Source organism: Peromyscus californicus, unplaced genomic scaffold, assembly GCF_007827085.1.
Source record: "Peromyscus californicus insignis strain IS unplaced genomic scaffold, ASM782708v3 Scaffold_14__1_contigs__length_90479793_seg_2, whole genome shotgun sequence".
Lineage (NCBI taxonomy): Eukaryota > Metazoa > Chordata > Mammalia > Rodentia > Cricetidae > Peromyscus > Peromyscus californicus.
The window spans coordinates 26,129,315-26,146,438 of NW_026294436.1; the positions used below are offsets into that span (position 1 = coordinate 26,129,315).

The following is a 17,124-nucleotide window of genomic DNA, read 5'->3' on the forward strand; positions in this document are numbered from 1 at the left end:
GAGGCAATCTTCATCACGGGTTTTGTGCAACCCTGTAAGTCTTGCTGGGAATTCCAAAATGCAATTACCTTGGCAGTCTACTGGGGTTGGCTTTGTAACAAGCAACTTTGAGGTGTGATTTGTGTCTCTGTGTGGGTAAAAAAATAGGTTGCCTACCTGAAACCAAACTCCTCAACTCAGTTTTCCTTGGTTGTGACACAAATTTGCCAAGTGCATGTGATGCCAGTTCTGTGGAAACTGAGTACAGGAGTAATTGACATAAATGTAGTGCATGCTGTAGGTTGACTATGAAATGTCTCACAGGTTCACAAATTTAAACATAAAGTCCCCCAGTGGGTGGCACTATTTGGGGAGGCTGTAGGAGATAGAATCTAACTTGGAGTAGTGGTTCTCTGGCACATAGGCCCTGAGGATTTTACATCCAAACTCATTTCCAGGGGAGTTCTCTATACAGCAACCACCGTGCCTGCTCTGACACGATGCTCTATATCCATGACCTGTGAACTAAAATAAGTCTTTCTCCCCATAAGCTGATTTTATCAGGTAGTTTGTTGCAAATACTTGCTTTGCCAACATTCACAGAGCAGTGACAGGATGACTTACGAGCATGTAAAGAGAATAAAATAAAAGATTAATGCATTTGTTGGAGGAAAACCAAGGTGGTTGTTTTTCTTCTGTAAGATTAGAAGCAATAAGCAATCCAGGCTGTGGCTTGCACATCTTTAATCGAAGCACTCAGGAGGCAGAGGCAGGTGGATCTCTGTGAGTTCAAGAGCTATCTCAGAGAAACTCTGTCTTGAAAATCCAAAAAAAAAAAAAAAAAAAAAAGAAAGGAAAAAAGAAAGAAAGGAAGAATAATCAATTTAGAGCAACAAAGAGGGGAGAAATGTCAGAAGCTTAAGGTAAAGAGTTCTAATGGACAGCTTTAAAAGCAGAACTCTTTTGTCTGGTGACAAAAGTCCTTTGGTGCTGTTGGGGGTCAGACATTTAAATTAACACTTGGTTCAGGGTAAACCTTGTGATTTTTTTTCTCCACTCACATTCAAATTGCTTGTAGGTGTAGAGAAGTTGGAAGAGTAAGATTAACCAGGGTTGTCCTGCTGGGTAAACACATTAGAGAGACAAATTTAAGTGAGCTGGTCGTAGACACAAAGAAATTGTTACAGGGTTGGACATCTTCCACTTTTGCTTTTTTGTTCACGTCCTGGTCCCGAGGTGATCAGTTTTGAGGAACATGCTGTGGTATGCTGCTTGACGAAGGCCAACATAATAAGGCTAACTGAAACTAACTGAAACCTAAAACAAACCTTTTCTATTAAAAGTGGATTATTTTTGGTATTTCTTTCCCTCCCTCCCTCCCTCTCTCCCTCACTTCCACCCTCCCTCCCTTCCGGCCTGCGTCCCTTCCTTCCTTCTTTCCTCCCTCCCTTCCTTCTTTCTTTCTTTTTTAATTTTCTTTCCTTTTTATGCACCAATACTATTCCTATTAAAGGTAACTAGCACAAGGTCTAACAAAACATGCTTTAGGAAACAGATATCCAATAACTCAATAAGAGAAGTAGTCATTCCAAGGCTTTGAAAACTTATCCTTGGACCGAGACCTGATGACTACATATATTGTAGTATGGAGAGGATGCAGCATGAAGCAGGTGCTTCTAGGATGTGCCCTGTGTTAATGTCAGAAAAAGTATTCTGCTAACAAACAGTTGCTACAGAATGGCTATTTGGAACTGAAGGTTAAGTTAACAGTAGCCACTAATACTGTTTCTATAAATAACATGCTTAAAGACAACTTTAAGAAATGTCAGGATGGGTTCTGAGCAAAAAACTTAGTTAATGAGGGCTTGTAGTATGATCTTCTGAGAGAACAACTCCCAGGATCCTCAGGCTTGTCTTTGAAAAGTTTCTTCAACTTTTCACTCTAACAAGCACCTTGCTGTGGTTACTGCCTTCCTTAAAGCTCTTTAAAGTGTTGGTGACTCCATCTGTCACACGAAAACAAAACCACTGTATAAAATATCCACAGTTCAGGTTTTCAGTCTTGAAGGCAATGCCTACGTTATGATGATGTGGATGGCTGAGACTTGAGTTATGGACTTCCTTCAGAAGAAGGCTTTGTCATGGATGTATGATTTTGTTTTTAGAAAAGTAATTATTTTCTCAGATTTGGTGGTGAATGCATGGATCTCAGAGTTGGCATCTGCCTGCTGATTATTTATTCACAATCTTTCCCCTATCTAGAGTGGCTTTAAGTTGACATTAGAATTTTCACCTGATTAAGTGTCCAAGGTATTCAACTACATGTTTACAGACTCTGTCATCTGGTCTCACCAATTTATCTACCCCCTCTCCCCATGTATTTAGTTTTCTAAATCATGGCCACTGAATTTTTCTCTCCCCTTACTTTCATATTTTTATAGATGACAGTAATCATTCAGTAAGTACGCTTTTCAAAATTAATCTGTGTAAAAAGAGTTGATACACCCATCCTAATTTTTACAGAAAACATAGAAAGACAAAAAAAGTTTCACCAAGAAATGTACTTATACACACTGTCAGGAGTTTTGCTTATAGAATTAATTTTCATGGTACAGGCCAAAGCAAATGAAGTGGGTAGAGCTAGTGAAGTTCTTTTTTAAGTAAATAAGGATAGTGAAACAAAGTTTGGTCCCTAATTTTTTAGTTAAATAAAATCACTTGATTGTAATGAACTCAGATATAACACAGCTAGATCAAGAGAGCCATTCACTTGCCCAGTTCCAAACTTTATCCATTCCAGTGACCTTTTGTACAGTTAGAATGTCCATGCTGAAGCCATGGAGCATCACTTAGAGTTGTACACTTTTACTATCAATTACATATTTGTTCATTTATCCTACACACACACACACACACACACACACACACACACACACACACACACACACGAAATAAAGTTAAAGAAAAGAAAAACTGTGACAGAATTGAAATTAGAAAAAATAGCTTTAGATCCTATTTTATGACTTGATTATACTTTTGTATGCAATGTTTTATATTTAGAATTGTGTTTTTGTACATGTATAAAATATCTGTTCAGTAGGACCAGTTGTGGTGGCTCACACTTTAATTTCAGCAGTTGGGAGGCAGCAGCAGGCAGATCTCTGTGAGTTCAAGACCGACCTGGTCTACACAGTTGCAGAGTGAATTTTAATCCAGCCAGGGCTGCATAACTCAAAAATCAATCAATCAATCAATCAATCAATCCATCAATCCATCAATCAATCAATCTATTCAAGTCACTTAGAATCCATATTCCCAAGTTCTAATTTTAAGAAAAAAGTATCTCTAAGAACAATGAGCCTAAGATGTTGTCTGCAGATGAACAAATTCTATTGGAAATTTTACTTGACCAGGTGATACTTCCTACATCATAAGCCTTCATGTATATGCAAAGCTCTTGATGATGTTTGGTCCTATATGGTTGTTTTAGTTGGACTTAGGTAAAAGAACAAGAATTAATTTTCACATGGGCTCAGGCTCTAATTTTTAATGAAACATGGATACATTTTTAGTAACAGTGTGTTTAAAGCAGGTGAACCTGAGAACCAGGGCTCTGTGTGCAGTCACTCTGGCAGGTGGCTCTCATCGGGTGTTTTGTAAAGAACCCTGCTTATAGGTTTGACGCCAGGATGTTCATGGTCCCCTGCTGCCCACCTCAGTTTTTTTCTACTCAGAGAGCAGATGGGTGAAGCAGCCTCAGAAGCCACAATGTAGCTTTCCAGAGATGCCAATGCCGCTCCTCTTCTTTGGAATAGATGCTAATTGGGGTTGGTGAGATAGAGTTACAGTTGAAACTGGGATTTCATTAGGAAACAGTTTGGAAACTTGTTGAAGCTATTCATATAACTTTATTTTGAGGAGGCAAAATGAACCATTAACACTTAAAATGTAAGTCAAGAGTTTCAAATTCACTTTGGAGAGGGATAGTTCAGGGACAAAACACAGAGCCTCTTTCAATTTTCATACACAGCGCATGCACTTAAATAAATACTAATTTATTGAGCCATTCAGGTTCTTATAATTTCCATTAAATTCTGTCTGGCAACGTGAACACAAATATATTTTCTCTACTACTTGTCTGATTGTGTCTTTTTTGTACCCCAACAACCTGTGAAATGCCCTCACCTCTATCAGATCCCTCAGTCTGGAAGACCTCAGCAAAAGGGACTACACTACAGTTCCATGTTCTCTGTCTTTCAGTGGCAAGGAGAAGTTTCTTTGTCCTTGTGGATCTTTAACTCCAGCTCTTCCAAAAGAAGAAACACCTTCTAACCATTCAGGGACCACCATGTGCTAGGCCAGTGTTACACCACAATTCCCATCTCCATGGGCTCCTGGATACAGAGTGTTTCTGGTAGGGTAGGGGAGCCTTACTAGCAGTTGGGCATCCTTTTTACTACCTCAGCAACCCTGAAACTCCTCCACACTATCAAGAGATGTGTTCCACATTCCTGTGGCATGGGGATGTTCATCACAACACTTAGAAATAGAGAGAGATAGCTAACACTAAAGACTTTAGAAAGCCATATAGAAACTTACTATTTTATGATATGTATACATGTACACACACACACACACACACACACACACACATTCTAAACTCACCAATAAAGAAACAATTACTAGCCACTCAAGGGCCACCAGCAGAGACCACTGGGAATTCAACAGTATGAGATAATCAAGGACACCACTGACTATCAGAAACACAGCACTCATTAGTGGAAATTGAATAGTTACCAAAGACAATGGAAGGAATAACTCTCCGGATAGAGTAATAAAAAAGAGATGAAAGGGGGAATTAATTTGTGGTTTTACAAAAAAAAAAAACAGAATTTGCCCAGTCTGAATGAAGACAGTAGAGGCAGGAGGGAATTTAGAAACGTTATAAAAACAGCAAAAGGTATAAAATTTATTAATATTAAAAGATATAGCATTATTTTTTAGGAGTAGGAAAAGAATGTGGATAGACTATTCAATGAAAAATTGTCTAAAATTTTCACAAAATCTGATCAATAACAAAAGCCCAAAGATTTGAAAATCTGAGTGCTATGGTTTGGATGAATATCCACCTGCCAAAGGCCTGCAGGTTAAAAGCATATTCACTGTTCTGTGGCCCATTGCAATGTGAGGGGAACCCTAGGGGGTGGGGCCTAGAGAAACTAAATTTGGCCTTTGGGGATACTGCCTTGTACAGAACCCTAGGGTCCTTCCTACCTTCTCCTTTTCCCCTTCTTTTTAATTTTCTTTTGCTACCGTAAAGTGAAGCAACCTCCTCTGCCACACATTACCCAGCGTAATGTCTTCCCTCATCACAGTACCAAAGATAATGGCACCAAGTCATCACAGACTAAAACCACTGAAACCATGAACCAAAATAAACTTTCCTATGGAATGGACTAATCACAGCTGGTTGTCATAGCAACAAAAAGCTTGTTGGCATACTGGGTATATCAAAGGTGGGATAAACTCAAATACAGAAACATGAAAGTACATCATAAATTAACTTCTGAAAACTAGAGGAAAAAAAGGAAAAATTAAGCAAAACTGAAACTCAAGACAAAGAAAGAAACCAGCTAGAAATGATGCATTACTTACAGGAAACACTGCTTTCAATGGCTGAAAGTGTCTCATTAGAAGTTCTGGAATACAATCAAGAACTGTGACAATACCCTATATTTGGGGGAGGGTTTCTGAGACAACCCTCACCAGCTTAAGAGGAGGTATCCCATAGTGGGCCCTAGGTTTTTATTTGGCATCTGGGAGGAATATTAATCCATTAGTTCCATTTGAATCCTTACATATATATTTTCTTTCAGGAAGCTTATAAAATTGTGTATTTTCAAACATCCTTAGTGTTACAAGATACCACACACTTTGGTCACAAGACATGTAAAATGAAACTGGTGCTGATTTGGAAGCTTCCGTTTTGGAAAGGTTTCATAGTTCAGGAAGGTACTATGCAGGCTGCTGGGAGAGAACAGTCATCAACAATTTACCCAGCTGTAAACTCTGCAAGCTACATTGAACAGCCTGACAAAATAAGGCAGTTGGTGCAATAGTGGTTGGTATAAATGTCATAAAGATAACCAACTGCTTTCTGATTGGATTTAAGGCCTATTCACAGAAGGAAAATCATGCCTGGCATGGTAAAGCCTGCCAAGAATTCTTATCTGGAAAACTTACAGGCTCAGGGTGAGCCTGCTACTATCCAGCAGCAAACTGTCTTAAAATTTGTGTCTTTCTACCCTTAGCTTAGCATGGCTTTCAGTTCTCATCTGATAATCTTCTTTATGTGGTGAAGGGTAATTAATACAGAGACTCACAACTGATAAAAGTATAAACAATGAAGATCTAGGGAATACTATGTACTAAATGAGATATATAAATTCACCCACTCTCTCCCCAAGACTCAGGGAACATCACAGATGAGCAGTCAAAAAGATTATGAGTTAGAGGTCAGAGTGGACTAGGGTAGAACACTATTCTGGATAAGACAGGACTGTTTTCCTCCTAAACACACAGGAGTTTTCGTTAACTGAACAAGACTTGCACAAGATCAAGCCAGTTAACATTGCAGCATTGATGGAAAAGGGGTACATGAGCCCCAATCCCTTGCTGAATATCTATTGACAGTCTATGGCTGCTATTAGAAAGAGTCAGCTTCCATTAGGAACATGGCCTCTGGCAGATTGGACCATGCTCTCGTTCGTAGCTCATATCAAAGTGCATATGGATAGCATGGATTTACTCAGTGATTTAAGAGGGATGGGACATGGCATGAAATCAGCTGAGACATGTTGGGGAAGGTTTCTAGGAAGAGTTGGAGTGGGAGGGTGAATGTGATCCAAATACAATGTATTCATGCTTGAAATTCTCAAAGAGTAAGTTAAAAGTATTGTATTAAAAAGAAACTATAGAGTTCAGAAGAAGGTAATATACACTTTTTCAAATTCCAATTAACTGTTATAAGGAAAGTCTGTATTTAACAAAATTCTCCTTCTAGGATGAGTGGACAGTAGGCCTTTCTTAGACAAGAAAAATAAAAGATGTTGTCTCTAACAGTGAGTCACCCTTAAAATTTGAAGCTTGTTAGTGAAGAGAAAAAAAAATGAACAAAGAAGAATTTTGAGGAGGAAGAAAAAAATAAAGAACAATATATAGGTAATATCATTTTTCTAAATCACATTAATGATTAAAATCAAAATTGTAACATCATCTGATCCTCTAAGCAACGATACCCCAAAGACAGGAGACTGAAAGGACCTAAGTAGATGTTACATTTCTGTACTTCACCTCAGAGCAGTGGAAGACTGATAAGACAAGCACAAAATGATGAACATAAAATTTATGTAACACGTGATAAATAAAATCAAGTTGGAATCTTAAATGTTTGTCAAGTAACTCACAGGAGGTCATAAAGAAAACAGCAATCAAACAGAAAGCAAAGATTAGATTATCTCTAATATACTAAAAAGTCAAATGATCTAAATATACTAACTACAAGGCAGAGATAAAAATTTAAAAGCAACTCAATAACACGTTGTTTAATGTGCTGTTTACAAGGAACCGCAAATTCAATGGCACAGGTAGGTCAAGAATGGAAAAGTAGGTTAAAATATAACATGCAAACCTAAGTTTTAAAATCCCAGTCATGGTTACAGTAATATTACATAAAGTAGATGTGAAATTAAATACATACACCAGACAAGGAGCATTGTATAATGGCAGAAGGATCAACCCCCATGGAGAGACAATGACTTTAAAATGAATGCCAAACAACAGAGCCTCAAAACCTCAAAAATACAGGAAACAAAACTTATTAGAGCAGAAAGAGGAAACACAAATCTGCCATTGTAGGCAGAGATTTCACTTCTGTCTTCTAAGTGAGTAGTAAGCTGTCCAGACAGGAAATTGGTAAAGGTACAGAATATGTGGGCAACACAATCAACAGGATCTAGTGGATATACATAGATATTCATACTCAGTAACACAGAGAGTACCTTTTTCTTCAGAAATCTAAAGACAGGCACCAAGACACATGCAAACCTGAACAAATTTTGAAATACTTGAAATCATAGAATGTGTTCTATAATCCTGATGAATAAAACTATAAATCAATAGCAGAATGACAGAATTACACACTTAGAAATACCCAAAGTAAATTTTAGAAACATACAGGAAAGGTGAAATAAAATGAAAAAGTGCACATACATGACTGTGTGGGATGCTCCTAGGACAGTAATGAGAGTTAAGTTTTCTAATTTATATTCTTAAATGCTCATATTAGAAGGCAAAAAGCAAATGACTCAAAGAAAGCAGAAAGGAGAGCCAAATAAAGAGCAAAACCCAACAAAATTGAAAATAGAAAAATGAATTAAGCAAAAAAATCTTTACAAACAAAAATGGAACAAAATTAATAAATACATATAAGAAAATGGACAAAAAAACCCAGAAGATGCAAAATATTGAAACCAGGAATAAAACGGAAATCATACAAATTCTAAAGTCATTAAAAAAAGACAAGGCAATGCTATCAGCAACATAAGCTTAAATTTGACAACAAATTAGCAATAACTTGCATGGATATAATCACCTAATTTGCTTATTGACATATAGAGAGCTCTATTCAACAATAGCAGAATAGGGGTTCACAGCACCCTTTGTTTCTTGGTAAGGAAGCATTTTGAGCCCAAGACCCAAGATGAAAGACGCAGGCAGGAGTCCTTCTACTTAAATACTACAGTGAATGTGTAGAAATGAAATTTAAAATATAATGCTATATACAATCATTGTAAAGAAAATTAAATACTAAGTGCAACTTCAAAAGGTATAACTTAGCAATGAAAGTGCCTACAGTCTGTACGTGGAAATTAATCAAGAGACAAATACTTTAAGAAGAAACTCTGTGAAGTCATGGAGCCATTTTGCTTAAACATGTGTCAATAAGCACGGGGACAACTATTCAACATCACTAGTCATTAAATAAATGGAAATTCAAAATGTAATGAGATATCACTAGATATCTATCAGAACAGAGAATATTTTAACAATGCCAACAATCAAAGACTAATGAAATTTGAAGAACCCAATCACTCACATAGTGCTGGTGGAAATACAAAAGGTTTCCTTGGGGGAACTTGGCAAATTGTACATGAGCCTTTCCTTTCTTTCCTAAAACAGTGTGTGATTACTATCTAAAGGGGTTGATTTAAGAAGCTGGAAGGAAACTAAAATAAATTAGCACTGAAAGTGGGACTTGGAATAGCAGAAGTAAACAGTGTCAGCTTGTACCTCATCCCACCATGTCTGGCTGTCGTTTCACAGTGAACACTTGCTCATGGAAATTGCTTTTCTTTGTTTCAGACACACAGCAGGGAACGATTCTCATTCTTTGTATAGTTAGATGTGGTTTATGAGTGAACTTTGACCAATGAATGTGGGAAGAAGGGTTGGTCATTACTTGGCCCATAAAAGCCACAGACACTCCACTCTCCTTCTCCACTGGCTCACTGTGCAAAAGCATGAGGACTTTATCATTGAATCACCTTGGGGGGAAGATTGATGATGGGAACACAATTTTAGAGTTCACATGGTAAAAAATACTAATTCATTCATCCACAGAAACTGGGGGCAGCTAGGACATTTTAACTCATACACTCATTCTTTTCCATAATTAAATCCAACCTTTCCAGAACATTCTATATCTTGTTCAGCCATGTTGTTTTTCTGATAAGGCAATAGAACAATGGCTTCTCACTCTTATTGAATCTCCTTTCTGTAATCCAAAACTTAATATTTGGGATCCTTGAAATATAATCACTACTTTGTTCCAAGAAGAATGCAAAATAGTTGCCTAATGCATCAATATACCAAAATCGGGTAAGTTTTAAAGGAAATAAAAGTATGAAATGGAAATGAGATAATGAAATATTTCTAAGGGTGAGGTAACTACATAAATATATTACAGACAAACCTACATGTTTAAACTTCATATTGATTTCTACATGACAACATGATAGAAAAATAAGACACATCACAAGATTTATGTTCATACCCTTTGAAAATTAAGGTAAAAGCATGCATGTTAGAAATTGATCAGGTAATATATCCTGATGCTGCCACAAGACAAAGCTTCTATAGCAACCAGACAAAAGTGCCATCCAAAATCAAAGTCCATCATCTTCAAACATGAGATAGTAAAATCAAGGGAATCCTAGGTGTAAGTGGACCTCATTTGTTTCCATTCATCATAAGCTTTCCCCAGACATTCTCAACAGCAGCTAAAGTATTTCCCGAAGCACATATTTAATCTATGGAGAAAAAGATGGGGTAGACGCCTAGATTGTGATTATCTTTCTCTTTGGTATCTAGCAGCTGTGGGTAAATCACTACTTATTAACAATTTGAGGGGCTGTTTCAAAAGTTCTGAAAGTTTCATAATACACAGTAGATACAAATGCCTCTTTTAAGTGGAAAATAGACACGCATGGCCTTGGGGTTTAGAGAAGGTGCTTCCAAAGAAAGAGCAGCCGCTGAAGTTTGATGAGTTAACTGACTTTAGCTGCAGAACCGTTGAGCAAGATTATTTGAAACTGGATAATTGTTCTTTGTGTACATATACATAACTATAATAACTTTGCCAGAAAATATGAACAAACCATAAAAAATTCTCAAATTCAGTCACTTCTAGAGTAAAGAATTTGAAATGGTCAGCAATTCTCAGTAAAATGGTTCCCATTTTATTCATTTCCATGCCCATTCTTTACATTTCCCCCATGAGTTAAGGAGTTACATGTGATCCAAGATATTTTTCATGCCCACAAGGGGGACCCTTTGTGCCATGGCACCAGAGTTTACACAGCACAGGTCTTACTTCTAAACAGCCATTTAGTTGCATCCATTCTCTGCCATAAAACACAAGGAGTCATTTCTCATTTCATTAGCCTCACCTGTGAATCCAGGCTGACACATACAAACATAGCCTGAGGCTCCAAGGTAGCTGAAGGAGGAAGGCAGGCCAGCAATGTGTCCATAGAGATCCTCTGAGGACAGTTCGGCACATTCACCCCCAAATTGGCAGGGGTTGCTACTGCATTCATTTATGTCCATCTCACACAGGGCACCTGTGTATCCTGCAGGATGAAAGTTCAGAGAAACTGCTGAGCCAAAGCCTGGGAAATGCCAGGCACATGTCTGAGAGGAGGCTGACCACTGTGCTGGTGCCAATTAGCAAGATGCCCACCCTGGAAAAGCTAGCAGGAGAAGTCGATAAGAGGATGCTACATGGAAATAGATTCCAGTAGCAATGGATAAGGGATACATAATGAATTCTAGAAGATGTATGACTTTGTTCAACATTTTTAGAAAGGTTTCATTAGTAAGGCTTGAAATAAAAGGCAATTTCAAGGTAACTATGATTTAATCTGAACACTGGTGGAACGGAAAACCATGTATACTAGTTTAGCAAATAATTCTTTTAAAAATTGAAACTAAGACAGTATCTAAAAAGTCTGCCATATCCACACAGCCAGCCTTGAGTCCCTTGTGCTAGCCTGATTTATGTCAACTCGACACAGGTTAGAGTCATCAGAGAAGAAGGAGCAGCAGCTCCTGTCCCCAGGTTCCTGCCCTATATTCCTTCAATGATGAACTAGATGTGGATATGTAAGCCAAACAAACCCCTTGCTCCCCAACTTGCATTGGTCATGATGTTTCATCCCAGTATTAGAAACTCTAAGGTACCCCTTAAAGCTCCGAGTAACTGAGACAGAAATTGGTACCAGTATAGTGGGGGATCTCTGTGACAGACCTAACCACATTGTTTTGGGGAGGATTACAGAAGGAATTTGGACTCTGGGCTGTTCAGTGTTTAAAGCTTGGTAGGCTGTTCGGTGGGAGCTTGGAAGATAAGAATATTGAGAGAAATGAAGAAAACAGAGCCTGTCTCCTGACGTTTCAGAGGGAAGTTTACAAGTCTCTTAATGACTGTTTGCTATTTTGAGTTGAGAATCTGTGGTTCTGGTTAGCTGGGGCTGAAGGATAACAAGATACCAAGTCAAATGAAGTAAAAATCTTCATTGCTTTACTGGGACAATTGATGCTGGTTAGCTGGAACTGAGAAATTAGCAGTGACTAACCATGATGTAGGGGCAAAACATAGTTTAATAGGATTGGGTTAAGTTGTAAGAGCTAGCTAGTAAGAAGCCTGAGCCGTAGGTCTACAGTTTGTAATTTATATAAGCCTCTGTGTGTTTACTTGGGCCAAGCAGCTGTGGGACTGGGCTGGGTACAGGAAAACTTCCAGCACAGAGGTGACCAGCATCATGGAAGTGGAATCTTCAGAGAAGCGTTTCCTTAGAGTCAACATATTGAAACTGTGCTCCAGATGTGACCACTATTATACTTTATGCCTGCAACGGAACTTGGTAGTATAAGAGTCACCCCAGGTGGTACTGGTTTTGCAGGCATGAAGGGTCACAGAGAGCACCTGAGGTTTGGCACTGTGTGGCAGGACTGGAGTTACCCGAAGAAAGCCTAGGAGAGGCTAATGTGAGAGTGCAGCACAGTTGCAGCAGATCCCAGCATCTGGAGATGTCAGTACCATGGGATACAACTAAGGCAAGTCACAGGTGTGGAGTGAAGCCAGCGAGAGCCTAGGAGACAGTGTGTGTTTTGCAGCAAGCAGAGCCAGAGAAAGTGTCCTGTGCCCTTTGGAGGAGCCCCAAAGAACATTAGTGGATCCCAGACACTGGACATTGAGTGATTTACCCCATTGGGTACTTTTCTCTGTTGTTCAGATCACAACACAATAAGATGCCTTGGTCTCCTGTCATTGTTCCTCAGTCTTTTTCTTCCATTGCTCTTTTGACAACTTTTAACGATGTGTTTATTTGCATGTATAGTTGATTGCCTCAACAGATTGTGTGTATTTTATTCAACACTCCACTACCCAGCAATACATAAATAGTTTGACCTTCAATCAATGACTGAGTGAGAATAAATAGTACTAATTAATGGTTAAAATGACAACAACTTAAATTATAACCAGCTTGGTATATAACTAGAGAATTAACTATTAATGAGCCAGTAATGAGAATACAATGTTATTGCTCATTTTGTAACTCTAATAAAAACCTGAGTGGATCCTATTTCAAATAATAACCACAATATAAATCCTCTTGCACTACAGTCTAAAATATTTATTTCATGTAACCCTTGGGGCCTTTCTCAACAATCTGAAGAAGAAACTCAAGCATTGGATAAAGGAACTAAGAAACATGTCAAATAGAGACCTCACAATTCTTAATGGAGAGCTCCCCAAAAGAACCCTCAGAATCTCTTCAGTGAGAATGCCTGCTTTTCAAATACTTCCACTTCATGCTTACATACTTATAAATTGTTACTAAACAATAGTTTTCTCAATAGGTTCCAATGTATCAGGATTTGTTTGCTACAGTGGACTTTCTGGAAAAAAAAAGCACAGGCTGTTTGTAATATTCTTTGTGTTCTAAGACTCGAGACTCACACACCAGCCAAGTTAGGAAGAGATTTAGGACCATAATAAATCCTTCCCTGCTTTTCCGGCTCATGCATTATCTCACTGAATCAGGAGCAGGGGGGACGTTCTGATTTATGTGTTTGCCAGCTCTGTCCACACCACCAATGCTCTGGGGGAATTTTAGTTGCTGTTCTCTTTAACCAGATATAAATAGATTCCTTCAGTCAAGACCACAGTCAATATTTTTAACAAGTTTCTCTATAAATCTCTGTACAAAGAAACAACATGATACCGAATCAGATCCTCCGGGTTGTGATTTTGTTTTTTGTCTTTTATCCACATATCCAATCACATCTGAGTTTCAGGAAAGTTTCTGTGATAAACATTTAAGTTGATGGATACTTCTTAAAATTATCTACTTTTGAAATAAGGACTTTAGACAAATACAGCAGTGGTCCTTGCCAATGTGTTCTTTAGCACTGGTTTTCCAGTCCTTTCTTACTTATAAGGTAGCTTGTAGCATTAAATCTCATTGTATACAACAGTGAGCACAGGGTATAAAGACATGCTTACTTTTCTCTCTAGGGTAACCCACCGTCCACACAGTGACCTGAGATAGGAACGCAGATTCTTAATATGCTGACTCTCCTCCTGTCGTTCACCTCCCATGTGACCCTTGTGGCCTCTATGTAAGTTAGTTCTTCATAGATGTGATGGAAATACTTCCAGCAACAACATAACAGAGGAAGGGATCGTTTTGGATCCTAATTTCAGAGGCTCCCGATCCATCACAGTAGGGAAAGGCATGGGGGAAGTGTCTCAGTTGGGGTGGTAAGAACGTGTCACGGTGGTAAGGACTAAAGGCTAGAAACGATCTTTGAAGAACTACTTCTTGTGCCCCTCTTTGACCAGCTGGGCCTCATTTCTGAAATGTCCCCCTGAGTTTGTGCTGTGGGGGACATTTTATATTCAAATCATAACAACGACCCATCCTCCCCTCCACATCCTACAACTGTCATCTTAGTTCTGGCAAGTGACTCGGTTCTGTTTAAAAATCTCTCTCATCTTCAGTTTTATTTCACTCAGCCAGCTTTCACTAAGCTGTAAGAGAACGCTTTGCAAATGAACAGCTCGGGTTATATGTCTTCATTAGGTTTTCTATTGCTGTGAAGAGACACCATGACCAAGACAACTCTTAGAAAGGGTGAAAAAAGAAAACATTTAATTGGAGAGACTGTCTTACAGTTCAGAGGTTCAGTCCATTATCCGCGTGGTGGAACATGGCGATGGGCAGGCAGATGTGGTGCTAGAGAAGTAGCTGAGAGTCCTACATCTAGCAGGCAGCAGGATATGGTCTGTCTCACTGGGCATGGCTTGAGCATATATGAGACCTTAAAGCCTGCCCCTACAGTGACACATTTCCTCCAACAAGACCCTCCTACTTCAACAAGGTCATATCTCCTAATAGTGCCACTCCCTTTGGGGGCCATTTTCTTTCAAACCACCACAATATGTAACTTCCCTGACGCATAATTTGGAAGGTAGAGAAGTATCTCTGAGATCTGAGTGCCTTCCTCTCTACCTCACTGACACCAGTCAACATAGTCAAATGTCTTGAACAGTCACCCAAAGTTCCACAGCAGGACAGGGCCCTTTCTAGGTGTGCCTACCACATTTCTTGTTTCTTTCCTGTCCCTTCCTTCTTCCCTCCCTCACTTCTTTCCTAAAGTAAGTAGTATGCTGCTTGGTGGCTAGTCAGGGCATGGAATGATCAACCTCCTAATTTTACTAACTAATTAAGTGTTTATTGAGTTTTCTATGTTGTAAGCTGAACTAAGATCTTTATATTTATTACTGGTGTTTTTTCTAAAATAGCTCAAGGAGGTGGATATCAAATGTCAACACCTTTCTTTTATAAGTGAAAAATCAGTCTGAAGAGTGGCTAAGACACTTGTCCAAAGTCTCTGAGTCAGTGAGTCCATTTATGATATATTTCTAGTCATATTTTCTAAATGGTAATATTCCCTTTAATAAAATTTTATTCAAGTACCTTAATGTACCAAAACTTGTATTTTTTTGTATACTGGATCTCTATCAGAATTATAAATGAACTTTTGACTCCCGTATTATGAGAGATTGACTAACTGCATGAATTATGAGATTGACTAACTGCATGAATTTTCTAAGAGACAAGACAACCTCTTAGAAGGTTAACATATTGGAGTGTAGTTATACATTTCCGGTGCCTGAGAAGAGGTAGATGAAAAGAAACCATCCCAGTGAATGTTTCTTCATGAAAGCCATGTGGAATTCCACCTTCCACTGCTGTGTTTCTGGACCTAGACAGTTCTAGTTACCTGTCTTACACAGTGTACAGTATAGTGCCAATACTGTGTGGGCAATGAAGAGTGCAACACAATATGTAAAGCTGAATAAAGCATTGGCTTAATGCCTTTGATGGCAAGAATATTTAGTTTAATTTCTATAAGCAACTTGTTTCTAGTCCAAGTATAAAGAAAAAAATGATAAGGTATTTGTCACTTACCAGGCCAGCAGTGACAGATGTAGCTGTCAATGGTGTCTTCACAGGTAGCATTATTGTGACAAGGCTTTGACCAACAAGGAGGCATCAAGGTCTCACAATGCGTCCCCGTGAATCCACTACCTGTGCAGTCACAATGGTAGCTAGATAGTAAATGAAAATTTCATGTCAACTTTTGGTCATCCTGAAACTGACCTTCTTTATTTTGTCTCTACTTGTCCATCAACCTGACCCCAGTGGCATAGCCTTCACACTGACCTCAAAAGCACCATGGAGCTATTTCTGTAGACCTGAATGGTTATGTGTTTCCATAAAAACGCCTTATTATTACTGATTTTAAAAAAAATGACAGTAAAGCTCCATGTGACATTATTTGGAAGCCAGTTTCATCAGGCATAAATTAAAGACTTAGGTGATAAGATCATAGTGATAATTACATATATGTAAAAAAATAGAAACAACATCTTAAGTATATCAGGGTATTAAGTTACTAATAGTATAGTAAATGAAATTACTAATATTTTGAAGTTAGCAGGTAACAGTTCACACCAAATAAGGTCTACTATAAAAATCAAACTTTTTTTTCACTCAATAGAATCACTCTTAAGTATGTTGTGATGAAGGTGTCTGTTGTTTTTTGATTATACCAATATTTTAGTTTTTCTATTTCTAATCACTTATTGACTACAACTATTTCACAGTGACAAAATTCAATCTGGTGTGGTGAGTTGTTGAAATTTTATTTAAGGAGGCTTTACATTTAGGTGATATCTCCTCAAGGATTTAGTGTCATGAAAATTAAAAGTGGATCTGCACACTTAGGTGAAATAGAAATGGTGTTTTGAGGAGATGCTTCAACCACAGAACACTTACAAACCATTCCCTATGGCACTGTGCATTTATCACCAAGCATGGATAGGGGACTGTTTAAGGATCTAGAAATGGTAGAATGCAAGGGAAATTGGTTTTATGTCTCAAATAGTTAGAAAAAAATCTATTCATGGTTTTGTTTAATTAAAACTGTTAAAAAAAAATAGAGCCAGAA

At 38.2% G+C, this 17,124-nt stretch overlaps 1 protein-coding gene across 3 annotated transcripts in view; it reads right to left on the minus strand.

Moving 5' to 3' along the window:
- The window catches only part of Crb1 (crumbs cell polarity complex component 1), a 185,045-nt gene that overhangs the window by 120,929 nt on the left and 46,992 nt on the right, over window positions 1-17,124 (minus strand). For all 3 annotated transcript variants that reach the window (XM_052737099.1, XM_052737098.1, XM_052737097.1), the window contains exons 4-5: window positions 16,083-16,222; window positions 10,989-11,171 (exon numbers count right to left, since the gene is read on the minus strand). In XM_052737099.1, the coding sequence (XP_052593059.1) occupies window positions 10,989-11,171; window positions 16,083-16,222 (323 nt within the window). The remainder of the gene's footprint in view (window positions 1-10,988; window positions 11,172-16,082; window positions 16,223-17,124) is intronic.